Source organism: Dipodomys spectabilis, unplaced genomic scaffold (assembly GCF_019054845.1).
Source record: "Dipodomys spectabilis isolate Male_0828 unplaced genomic scaffold, ASM1905484v1 ptg000241l, whole genome shotgun sequence".
In the NCBI taxonomy this organism is placed as follows: domain Eukaryota; kingdom Metazoa; phylum Chordata; class Mammalia; order Rodentia; family Heteromyidae; genus Dipodomys; species Dipodomys spectabilis.
Window position 1 is genome coordinate 126,211 of NW_024870918.1, and position 12,527 is coordinate 138,737.

At 39.7% G+C, this 12,527-nt stretch overlaps 1 protein-coding gene across 2 annotated transcripts in view; it reads right to left on the bottom strand.

Annotated features, from left to right (window-relative positions):
• Window positions 1–2,467: 2,467 nt before the first annotated feature.
• LOC122124680 (contactin-associated protein-like 3) overlaps window positions 2,468–12,527 on the bottom strand; it is a 110,290-nt gene continuing 100,230 nt past the window's right edge. For both annotated transcript variants that reach the window (XM_042699378.1, XM_042699377.1), the window contains 6 exons: window positions 10,817–11,026; window positions 9,062–9,195; window positions 8,079–8,166; window positions 5,229–5,459; window positions 5,040–5,111; window positions 2,468–2,589 (listed from right to left, as the gene is read on the bottom strand). In XM_042699378.1, coding sequence (XP_042555312.1) covers window positions 2,468–2,589; window positions 5,040–5,111; window positions 5,229–5,459; window positions 8,079–8,166; window positions 9,062–9,195; window positions 10,817–11,026 — 857 coding nt within the window. The remainder of the gene's footprint in view (window positions 2,590–5,039; window positions 5,112–5,228; window positions 5,460–8,078; window positions 8,167–9,061; window positions 9,196–10,816; window positions 11,027–12,527) is intronic.

Sequence of the window (12,527 nt, forward strand, 5' to 3'; positions counted from 1 at the left end):
TTTCTTAAAATTCCCAATTTATTCTCAAATAAAAAGATAAAGTATCCAAGTCAGCATAGAAGACTGATAGTATATTAGTGCAGTTGGATTCTAAGACATTTTTATTAAGAACTACCAGGCAGTGGGCTCTGCTGTTTTACTCTCTATAACTCTAGAAAGTTCCAGCTCCCCAAATCCTATGGGATAAAACAAGTTTCTGTTTAAGTTTTAGCAATGACATGTCTACCTTGGCTTATAAAATGTACCCTATCTTTGTTAGATCCTTCTCCATTCTGCACAGGATGGGAAGGTGGGGGAGAATCAAAGAAAAAAACAAAAATGAAACTACCCAGAGCCCAAAAGCATACACCATTCAGAAAGAGGTGTTCCTTCATGACTGATTACCATGATTACTGTGTTAATCAGGTAATACAGTAGAAATAGACAAACTCTTCAATCATCCAGTTCAACATCAATAGCACTGAAGTATTCTGAGAAGAAATCATTTGCTGGGGACAGATATAAGGAACAGGATCTATAGTCATGCTTTCAAAAATGACACTAATAAGATGAAAATTCAATTATGTAGTAACAGGGCCATACTGGCATATATCCAACTTGCTCTCATGGGAAAAACTATATAATCTAATTGGTCCTTGGAAGGCAATTGGTATCTGGATTCTAAAAAGTGTAGTATCATTGTCTGTGTGTGTGGTGTGTGTGTCTGTGTGTGTGTGTATGCACATGCACACACGCGTGCCTGTGTGTGCACGCACATTTGGCTTAGTGAACCAAATGATGATTCCATGCAAGTACCCCTGCATTGTTTATTTCTGTAACTGTCACCTTCAAGTAATTTCCAATCTTCTGCTTTGTTAGTGTATATATAAACCCTAAGGAGATAGGTTTCCATTCATAGCATAGGTTAAATTTGGGATGATCTATTAAGAATTTGTCCTGTGATCATAAATCTGTGAATTTTTTATGTGTTTCTCTGTGTGTGTGTGTGTGTACGTATGTATGTATGTTGATAATGGGGCTTATTAAACTCAGGGCCTCATGCTCTTGCTTGGCTTTTTGCTTAAGGCTAACGCTCAATCATGCCAGCTATACATCCACTTCCAGGGCTTTGCTGTTTCATCGGAGATAAGAGCCTCTCATATTTGTCTGCCCAGTGTGGCTTTGGGGATTTTTCTGGTCATGATGCTCAGATTTCAGCCTCCTGAGTATCTAGAATTATAGGCATGTGCCATAAATAAACCTGTGATTTAAATGGTAGATTTAATACAGATCATGTAAGTACAGTCTCTCCTTGGATTGTATAGCTGTCAGTTTATGTTCTTAAAAAGAAATTAAGGAGAATAATATATGAATTCATGCCTAGAGCAATTTAAAATTTGGATAAGAAGTAAGAGCTGTTCAGTTTAAGCCCATTTTCCTAATAATTTGAAAAATTCTGTACAATATTATCAAAGTAAATCAAAGGTATATCAGTAACAGCCTGTAGAAAAAGAGAAATATAAAATAATTTAAAAATAAAAAGAACCTGACATAATCTCACAATATTATGGGGTAAATAAAATTAAGAAGACTATGTTCTTTATTGATATAAATAAAGGATAACTTGTAGTATAGTGATCAGTATTTATACCTTGGTTAGTTAAAAGCATAAGCACAATTTACAAAAAATTTGAACTACAAATTGCAAAGAAAAATAGGCAGGCTCTCTTCATTGACATCTTCAATGTATAATGTTACCTATCAATTTTCTGTTCCATTACAAAATTCAATATTAAAATTTCATAGCATTCAATATTGATTTCAACATTAAAATTTATCAAAATGATTAAAAATATTCAATTAGAAAAAATAAGACACCAAAAATAAGATTTCCAGGCCTCTCTCTTGAATTGGATCGAGCTTCGATAGGGAAAGGAAAAAAATGTTGTTGTTATTATTATTTTTTAAAGTAGGTCACTTGGCTCTGAGTTCAGGACTACAAAACTTCAGGTGTGAGTGATGTGAGAAGCCTTCTTGGAACGAGGAAGGGATTTCTATAATCTTCCAGATAATGAAAGCCATGGGGTTCCACCCCATTTTTTAGAGGAGGGCAAAGCTTCATGGCTTTTTTGTTTTTTCTTTTTTTTTCAGCTAAAATTCACAACTGTTAACAGAAATTGAGCCTCTGTTTGGGAAAAGAACATTCCAACTGGGAGAAACCACTCAACAGTGATGGGTGGGTGACATTCCCCTCCATTCACTGTTAGGCAAATCCAACATGGCGGTGGTAGGGTGTCTCCAGAGGGGCAGGGGCCTCCCAGAACCCAGACCCATAAGGTCCTCAGTGCGTTGGCCGCACTGCACACCCACTTCCAAACCCAGGACAGGAGAGATCAGCCGCAGTGCCAGCCAGTCAGAACACATCCTCTTCCTGACTCTCCCCCTCTCTGACTGTGTGTTGACGTTGAGTTCACTTTCCAGAGCGTTCCTAGCACTCTTCATTTCTGGAGACTTTTGACTCGTTTTCTTTACGGGACTTTCTCTGTTGGTAAATGCGTAGGGCTATGGCAGAGATGCACAGCAAAATGAAGACCACAACAGCTATCACACCTGAGGGTGATAGAAGAGAGAAAAACAGTCACCAAGTCAGAGAGAAAGCTCCAACTAGATTCTTTGCTGGCAACATTGCCCAAAAAGGGAGGATAATATAAACCATCTATGGCGCCAGAAATTGGAACTATCAGAAGTTTTTCTTTCTTTCTTTCTTGGCTACTGCCAGGGCTTGAACTCAGGACTTCATGTTCACTTGGCTGGTGCTCTACCACTTGTGCCATGACTTCAGTCCTGTGTTTTTTGCTGGTAAATTGGAGATAGACTTTTCTGCTAGGCTGGCTTTGAAGAGCAATCTTTCAGATCTCAGCCTCCTGAGTAGCTAGGATTCAGGCATAATCCTTTACTTTTCAGATTGAAAAGTGTGAACTCATACATCCCTAACATCAGATATAATTTTCTGATAACAGCTGTGAAATTTGAAATTATTTTAGGATCCAGTAGTTAGTGCCAGTATAGAATATTGTTATTAATATAGTTAAACAGGTAGATTTTAATAAAAATTATTTTTAAAATACTTTTATGACCACATAATCCATTCTAATTGCCAAAAATTAAGTTTATTTATGTGGAGTGTGGATTATTTAAAAGAATAGGTGAGAAGATTCTACATTTCTTAAAACCTCTGTATACCAATGATACGCCACTCAGAGGGGTACAGTCAGGAGATGAAGATAAGAGAGTAGAAGGCCTGGGTACCAGTCTCTTAAAGTTTAGCTTTTAATTCACAGCCAGAATGCTGCAGCACTAATCCATGCCACAGAGAGCTGAAGTTAGATACATAATATTAGCAAGGACTAAAAGGCAAATCTATGCAAAAACTAATCCATGTGTATAAGGACAAGATTCCACTCTCCACTAATAAACAAGGTGATTCCCAAAGATGTTCATTTCTGCCTCCAGCTGGCCATGGCTAAAAAACGAGATCTTCCAGGACCAGGCCGTAAATGGGTCGTAAATGTTTAATAGCAACAAATCCTTGCATTACTCAGGAAGTCTTGCCAATGATATTTGACTAGAAGCAAGGAAAATTGCAAAGATAAGACCTTTTTGCTCACTACCCGAGCTCACAGAAAGTCGAGCTAACTCTGACATTGTGCAAACAGTTGTAAGACTTGGGAACGGATTCTGAAAATGACAAGCATATTGAAATTGTTTTGTCATTGTAATGAAAAAAAAAGAAGAAGAAAAAGAAAAAGAACGGGGCTGGGAAGGTGGCTCAGTGGTAGAGCTCTTGCCTTGCATGCCTGAGGCCCTGGGTTTGATTCCTCAGCACCACATAAGCAAAATGTAAAGAGCCAGAAGTGGCGCTGTGGCTCAAGTGGTAGAGCGCTAGCCTTGAGCTGAAGAGCTGAGGGACAGCGCCCAGGCTCAGAGCTCAGGCCCCATGACCGGACCAAAAAAGAAAGAAAAAGAAGAAGAGGCATGAGGATTTAGGAAAGATTCAATTTTTATTTAAAACCTAACACAAAAGTATTACATTTGATAGGCATTACTGACCACATTCCCACTGAAAAAAAGTTTTTAAAAAGTGTGTACACATGTTTAAATTAATTAATTTTGTGCCGATACTGGGGTTTGAACTCAGGGCCAGGGCATTGTTCTTTAGCTTTTCACCCAAGGCTGGTGCTCTACCACTTAAACAACTGCTCCACTTTTGACTTTTTGGTGGTTAAGTGGAGATAAAAGCCTCATGGTCTTTGAATGGCGATCCTGAGATCTTGGTCTCCCAGGACTACAAGAATGAGCCACTGGTGTGTGTCCAGCAAGGCTCATGTATTTTTTTTAATACCTTATTGATTTCAAACAGAAAAATAATTGAGGTGCAGATAGGATATTAATACATCCAAAAAGAAACTGAAAACTTTATAATAGTTGAATTGTTTTCTGTCATTTTTACAAGGGAAATGTTCGTTTTCGATGCAACATGGTAACTGTACATAATGACACGGAATCGCGCATATTAAAAGAATGCGCTTTAACTAGTGTTACACACATTGAACTTTGTGTGTGTGGGTGCCACACTTGAACTCAGAACTTCTTGCACTTGCTTAGCTTGCTTAAGGCTGGTATTCTACCAATTGAGTCATCCCTCCAGCTCAGCATTTTGCTGATTAATGGGAGATAGACTCTCAAAGACTGTCCTGCCTGGAAGCTGTGGCTCTCCTATCTCAGCCTCTTGAGTTGCTAGGACTATACACATGAGCCACCACGCTTGCTGGGCAAAACTGTTCTGTTAAAATGGTGCTCACTGGAGATTCCTTCCCTGAGCCTCTGAGGTGGGGGGGGGGGGGGGGGGGGAGAGTTAAAATTAGCTGAGCATGAACTCAGAAAACCAGCACAGTGCAGACGGTGTCTTTCACCACCGAGTCGTACATTATATTATTTTCCATTAATAATGAATTCATTGTCAAAAGTGATCATAATGACAGGAAAGAGAGATCGGTTACCTCCAATGACCCCAGAGTCACTATGGTCTGCGTTAAGGAAGGGTTCTCCCTCATCTGTTGGCCCCAGATGACCTAGAGTAGAAGCAGGAGGAAGGACAGAGAAGGGCACAAAGGAAGACTGTGAGCGGTTGGGAAAGCCGGGCAGCTTGGGAGCATGCAGGGTGCGGTGGGGCTAGGGGGTGCAAGCACCTGTGCTCCCCGAGAGCCTGGGTGCCAGTTCCCGCGCTGGGGAGCCAGGCCCCGCCCCCTCCGTGCAGCGGGATGCTGGGGTCACCCGGCCCCGTATGGACACCCACGCTGGTCCCCCGGGCTGCAGAGCGGCCTTCAAGGGGGCAGCACCCCCAAAGCGCACTGCAGAGAGACAGCCTGTGAAGCCACGCGTCGCTGCCCGCCGGGTGTCAGAGTCCATGTCCAGGGGCTCTGGGGACAAAAGGGGGGAGGGGAGGGACACGCTGTTAAGGTACAAGGACAGAAGATGGAGAATGGAAGATCACCCCCGTATCTATGTAGCAGAGACCAGAATGTCCCTGCCTGCGTTAGTGAAAACCTTCACCAGCACGCAATCGTTTGCATTGCTGCAATGAGAGGCTTTTCATTGTGCTAATTGCATGCATAAATAACCAAGAAGGAAGGAAGGAAGGAAGGAAAGAAGGAAGGAAGGAAGGAAGGAAGGAAGGAAGGAAGGAAGGAAGGAAGGAAGGAAGGAAGGAAGGAAGGAAGGAAGGAAGGAAGAGGAGTCAGGGAAGGAAGAGGGAGAGATGAGTGAAAGAACAAAGTCTAACAAAAACAATGGTTCACAGTTATTGGATTCTAGTGTTTTAAAAGTCGACATTCTTCTTTTATCTTAAAGCGATTGTGCAAAGGGGTTTCAATCCATGATGGCAGTCGATGAGCACAATGCATCTTGACTAATACCTCCCCTTCCACTGTCCTCTCATCTTTATTCACATTCTTAGACTCCGTATCAGATAAAAGTCAAAGCTATGTGGATCGTTTTGCGTGTAGAGTGTACACCAAAGTAGGTCCATCTTGAGATAACCAACTGGAATTTTCTTCATGAAGTGAAAAGTATACAGACACAGCAAGAAAAGACAGGACATATTAGTTACAGTGAATGCTGGTCTATTCTTTTTTCTGAAGCATGGTAAATACTCATAAATTAGATTAAAGCATCTGTTTATTGTAATTACTTACATACCAGCCTGTGTTCCCTATTGATAAGACAGGATGTGCCTCACCCACAAACATTCACAGGATGTAAAAGTTCTCAGTGAATAGATTAATGATCTCCTTGAGTTATGAGAATTCATCTTAATGACCTACCATTGTGTTCTTTGAATTATTTTCTTTGAAAAATTAGCTTTTCTATCCATCATTTGATTGGTCTGGTCTATCTTACTGTAAATTAAAAGCAATTAAAAGTACTTCCTGCATAGCTCCAAATGTCAACATAAAATAATCATCTTAATCCAATTATTAAATGGTCTTAGAGTAGCAAAAAGCCTTACCTGGCAGAATCCAGGTAAGGATTTCGGGTTATTATTTGTACCTATCTTCAGGCTCAGAGAAAATGAGTATTTATAATTTTCTGAGGTCAGTTCCTCCACACTATACAACTCACTCATATGATTAATTTGAACTTAAATGTGTTCTTTTTTATGAGTTATCAATCTCTACGTAGCTTAGACTGGCCACAAACAGAAGATCCTCTTGCCTTGGTCTCCCGAATGTCGGGATTAAAGGCAAATGCTACCCAGACTGGCTGTGAACATTAGCTTTTTATTCCCTAGGTTTCATATATTTGAATATACTTTTCTTGAATAAAAAAACACTAAGGCTTTCAATTTTACGAACTTATTTATTTAAAGAACTTACATAGCAAATACTATTATTGTAAGTTCTGGTCCTCTTCAGAGTTAATATAATGCAGTTCATTTTCTTAACTGGGAATTAGACCAGGCCAGTAGTGGGGCATGAACTCAAGGACTCTACATTTCCCCTTGACATTTTCTTACAAGGCTGGTGCTCTACCACTCGAGCTACAACTCCTTTTCTGGCCTTTTGCTGATTAATAAAAGACAAGAGTCTCTAAAATTTGCCTGCCTGGGCTGACTTCAACCCAAATCCTCAGATCTCAGCTTCCTGAGTAGTAAGGATTACAAAAGGAAGCCACCAGCGCATGAATGAGTAATTTTTTTTTGGGGGGGGGGTCCAGTTTTGGGGCTTGAACTCTGGGCCTGGGCGCTGTCCCTCAGCTCTTCAGCTCAAGGCTAGCGCTCTACCACTTGAGCCACAGCACCACTTCTGGCTTTTTTTTTTCTTTTTGCTTATGTGGTGCTGAGGAATCGAACCCAGGGACTCAGGCATGCAAGGCAAGCGCTCTATCACTGAGCCACCTTCCCAGCCCAATGAATGAGTAATTTTTTTAAGAGACCTATGACATTAAAGTTAAGCTGTGATTTAAAAACAAGGCTCCGCTATTAACATCACAGATAATTTACTACATCTTGCAACGTGTGTAACAGACATTTATGCAAATGCCTTATCTCGTCTGTTAGGAGTTTACAGAGAATGGAAACCTTAGGCCAAGCAGGACTCAGGTAGAAGGCAAGCTGGATTTCTCCGCACTGAAAGCCAAGACTATTTTTCTTTCTCTCCAGCTGAAAGGTACTTTCAAAACTGAATGGAAGTGCTTGAAGTTGGTGCTGAAACTGTGTGTCTGCTTTGGGAACATTTCACTTCTCAAGGAGTGTTAGACAAAGACTGTGACTCATTCTTCGTAATCATCAAGTGGAGAAGATACGTGCCGGCCAGGAATTTTTTTTAAGGAGCCCTTCGCTCATGTACCAGATAGTACTTGCTTGTGATTATATGTGCACTCAGACAAGAGTACGATTTGTACCTTGATTGTCACTCACTGGGAAATTATTATTCACCTAAGACAAGGAGCTCCTTTGAGCATGATGAATGCTTCCAGAGTTAGTGACATGACATGATTTTGACAGGGGAGGGGAAGGGGGGGGGGAATCTATCACTTACCTAAAACCTTTCCCAAGAAAAGAGACTTGAGAGCATTGAATTCTGTCCCTGAGGACAAGATGATTTTTCTCTTTGCACTCTGGTTAACCTGTAACATGTCCCATGGGAAAACAAGCATCCAAAAATAAGTACGACCATTTTAATGGAAAGAAACAGAGGGGCAATAGGAAAGATAAAATAAGAATAAATCATTTGCAAGTGTTATAATGAAAGCTTTAATAATCACACACCCTCAAACAAGTTATTTTATAAACAACCTCTGAAAGCCATCTGGTTTCATACCCAACCAGGATTCACACCTTCCCCCTGTTCTACTCTTCATGATATATCTACGATAAAAGGATAGAATCAGCTATTCGGGAAGATAATTGACACCAACAGCCAAAACAGAAAAATAGTTTTCTGTTCAAGCTTAAAACCTATTTTCCTTTCTAATACTAGCAACAATTTCTTTAGTCTCTTGTTGGGCCTCTTTTTTTGTCCTGGGGCTTGAACTCCATGCCCGGGCCCTGAGCCTCTCTGTGCTCAAGGCTAGAACTCTACAATTTGAGCCACAGCACTGCTTCCAGCCTCTTCTTGGTAGTTAATTGGAGGTAAGAGTCTCATGGGCTTTACTGCCAGGGCTGGCTTTGAACCACAGTCCTTAGATCCCAGCCTTCTGAGTAGTTAGGGTTATAGGTGTGAGCCACTGATGCACTTCTAGAGCCTCATACTCTTAATTGGCTTTTTACCCTCAAGATTGATGCTCTACCACTTGAGCCACACCTCATTTCCCACTTTGCTGGTTAGTAGGAGATAAGAGTCTTATGGACTTTCCTGCCCAGGCTGGTTTCAAACTGTGATCATTAGATCTCAGCCTCCTTAATAACTAAGATTACAGATGTAAGCCACAGGCACCCAGGCTTAATATCCAATTTTGGCATTCTGTGATTCCATTCTCAAGCTCCTAATAGTTCCTTTGACATTGGAAGCTGTTGCATTACCTCTGCAAAGACCATGGCTTCCTTTCTGTTCATCTTCAGCCGGTGAAGGTGTCCATCAGCCATGTTCTTAAAGTCAAAGCGGAAAGCATCTGGATCTCGATGTCTGTCCAGCTTGTACCTAACCTGCAAACTTCCTGAAGACGAAAACAAATGGTGTCTGAAATTAAAATGAAACTCTACAAAGCTTTCAATTAGGTCCTAGAGCATCTTCTTCTCTTGATCTCTGAGTGTACTTTGGAATCTGTATATCACTGCCTCAGATAGCAGCCACCTATTCTGGAATACAACTACTCCAATGTTACACTAGGATTCCCATTATATTCTTTTATTGTGCATGCTTATATTATGTTTTAATCAGAAGAACCCACTCTACTGCCTTCTCTTTCCCTGCCTACCCTACCCAGGGGCTTTGAGATTTTTTTGTGCTGCCTCCATACATAGTTGCAACATATTTCAAAATTATTCACTTTTCATTTTTCTCTTTCCCCCTCCCTGTTGCCCCCATAGTGAGATTCCATTCTTTGTGTTAAAGTAGAGATAAAAGCCCACTGATGTTAAACAATCTCTCAAATGTCTTTTAAGTGAAAAGGTTCCAGTTATGCATATGAAAACTCAGACTTCCATAATGACTTTCTTTAAATAAAACCCATGCGATCCATGATCAATATTCAATTCTATAATTATAACAGCTGCTCTATCAGAGCCATGCCTTTACCCCTAATAAGACAATGCATTACTGACATGTACAATTTTTTTTAAAAAATTTACAACCAGTATTGTTTATTGATTATAGTTTCTGTGTTTCTGAAACACAGAAGATTCTGTTGAAACAAGTTTTCTGTATCATCTACATCTTCTAACATACACAATGCTCTCTGATAGTGATAATCCCTATTTGATGAAATTCTGCTACATTCCATACTAAAATCTTTAGTAGGATTTCTTTAGAAATAAAATTGCTGTCCTGACTCACTACCTAGCCTGGCCTTATTTATCGGCCAACTGTCAGTCTTGGAGGGCACCTCTTCTTCTTAGGTGGCTATATTCTAATTGGCTTTCAAACCACTGAGGAGAGAAAGAGCAATGATAGTTATCAGCTGTTGGTGAAAATTGGCTTTTACATAATCTTGTATCAACCCCATTAATCTATTTAACTTAGAACGAGGAGATAATATATGCCAAATGGCCAGATATCTTATTTCAAAATGACCTGCAAAGTAAATTTTATTGGAATATTAAAGATATCTTCTCATTAAATAGAACCACATGGCAAATCTGTTCATTTACAAATTTGCTATGTCCAGGAAACTGTGTGTGTGAGTGTGTATGTGCATGAGAGAGAGGAGGGAGAGGGAGAGAGAGTGTTTACGCCCCAGTCCTGGGACTTGAATTCCTGGCCTGGATGCTGTTCCTGTGCATTTGTGCTCAGGGCTAGTGCTCTACCACTTGGACCAGAGCCCTACTTCCAGCTTTCTGTGGTTAATCGAAGACTTTCCTGCCCTGGCTGGCTCCAAACCGTGATACTCAGATCTCAGGTTCCTGAGTAGCTAAGATTACAGACATAAGCCACTGATGGCTAGCTTCAATTTACTCTTAAAATACTAGCTTTTACAGTAACCACAATGGATGGGACTGAGAAACCAAAGATGTTGGGAGGTATGAGAATTTCTTTCCAAAGTGTAAACACTAAAAGACTCATGTCATTACAATCCTATTTTTCTAATTCAGTGTGTCTGGTTTGTTGTTGATACTCACCGTTGTTGGCCAGGAAAATGGAAAGGTATTCCTCGGAGAAAGAGCTCACATAAAGTAATAAACTCGGAGCTTGAGTGGTCCGGAAGCTTAGGGTGACAAAGTCACTTGACAACGAAACGTCTCTGGGTAATGAAGTGTTTTCACTTAGGGTATAATGCTCTTGAAAATTATAAGTCACTGAAGAGCCGGTCTCAAAATAAGCAGAAATCTCTGGAATAAAGAACATATCTTTGTTACCGTAACACAATTGAAGTACAAGAGTCTTTAAGTAAATATTTAAGGAATGAATCTAGTCATTAAATACTTGCGTAGATAAAGTATTGGAATATTTTATTTCCTCTCCCTCTCTCTCTCTGTATATATATAGTAATTTTTAAATATTAGGCTTCTCTACAAAAGTACAGTATAATATTTTTAAAAGGTAACAGATTCTAACACCGTCAAAACCTAGAACTGCATAACCTCTAGCAACAATTTCACTTAATTCTCCACATTTTCATTTTAGCGTTGCATAAGGCTAGTTGTTCCGTTTTAATGCATAATGTAAAGGCCACTGCTCTCAGCCTTGGGTTCCAACTTTTATTCAGAATATTAATCTGTGTTAACATCCTTACTAAAACATAACCATAAAATGGAGTCACATCCTCACAGACTTGCTACTATCAATCAATTTGAGAGTATGGTCATCATCTCTCTTCTCTTGCTGTTCCATCCCTCCATCATCCCCAGTTCTACACCCCAGGCAACCATGAATATACTGTCAATCTTCACAGATGTTCTGGTGCTGGAGAGTGTATTTTAATTGAGTCATATGTGTACTGTTGTGAGAAGCTTCTTTCACTTGGCATGCTTTCGCGTTTCATCCACACTGTGGCATGTATCAGTACCGTGCTCATTTTTATCAATGGATGGATGTGACACATTTTACATATCCAATTATCAGTTAATAAGCATTTAGATTCTTTCTACTCTGTGTCTATTGTGAATAATGGTGCAAATACCCATATGTAAGATTTTTGTGCGGACATATATTTTCATTTCATATGTACTCAGAGGGGATTATTTAGTCTTAGGATAATTACATTTTTAACATTTTGAGGAACTAGCAAGTTGTTGGGTTTTTTTCCATGCTGGGGATTGAACCCAGGGTCCTGTGCATGTTTGACAAGTGTTCTACCTCTGAGCTACATCCTTAGCCTTGGTGATTTTGTTTCTAATTTACGGCATTGTTTTACCTTTCCCAACAACAATGTATGAGAATTTCAATATCTCGACATCTTCATGAATATTTTGTCATTTTCTTTCTTACAAACTCTAGCTTCAATTATGGTTGACAACCACTAATTAAACATTTCAAAATAGCAGAGCAGATCTTGAATATTTCTAATACAAAGAAATGATGTATATCTCAGGTGATAGATACATCACTTACTACGATCTAATCATTGTATACATCAATAGATTGTATCATTTAATACATCAATACTTAAGCTACCACTGTCCTCCATAAATATGCATGAAGTATTCCAGAAATATGCATAATTAATGTGTCAAGTATATACACATACACACATACATACACATATAAATGCAGTCACTGTAATTGATGTAAAGTCATTATCTCATTGTGAATTTGATCTCCATTTTTCTACCGGTTAATGTTGCCAAACATTTTTCCAGGTGTCTTTAGGCCATTTGTATGTATTTGATG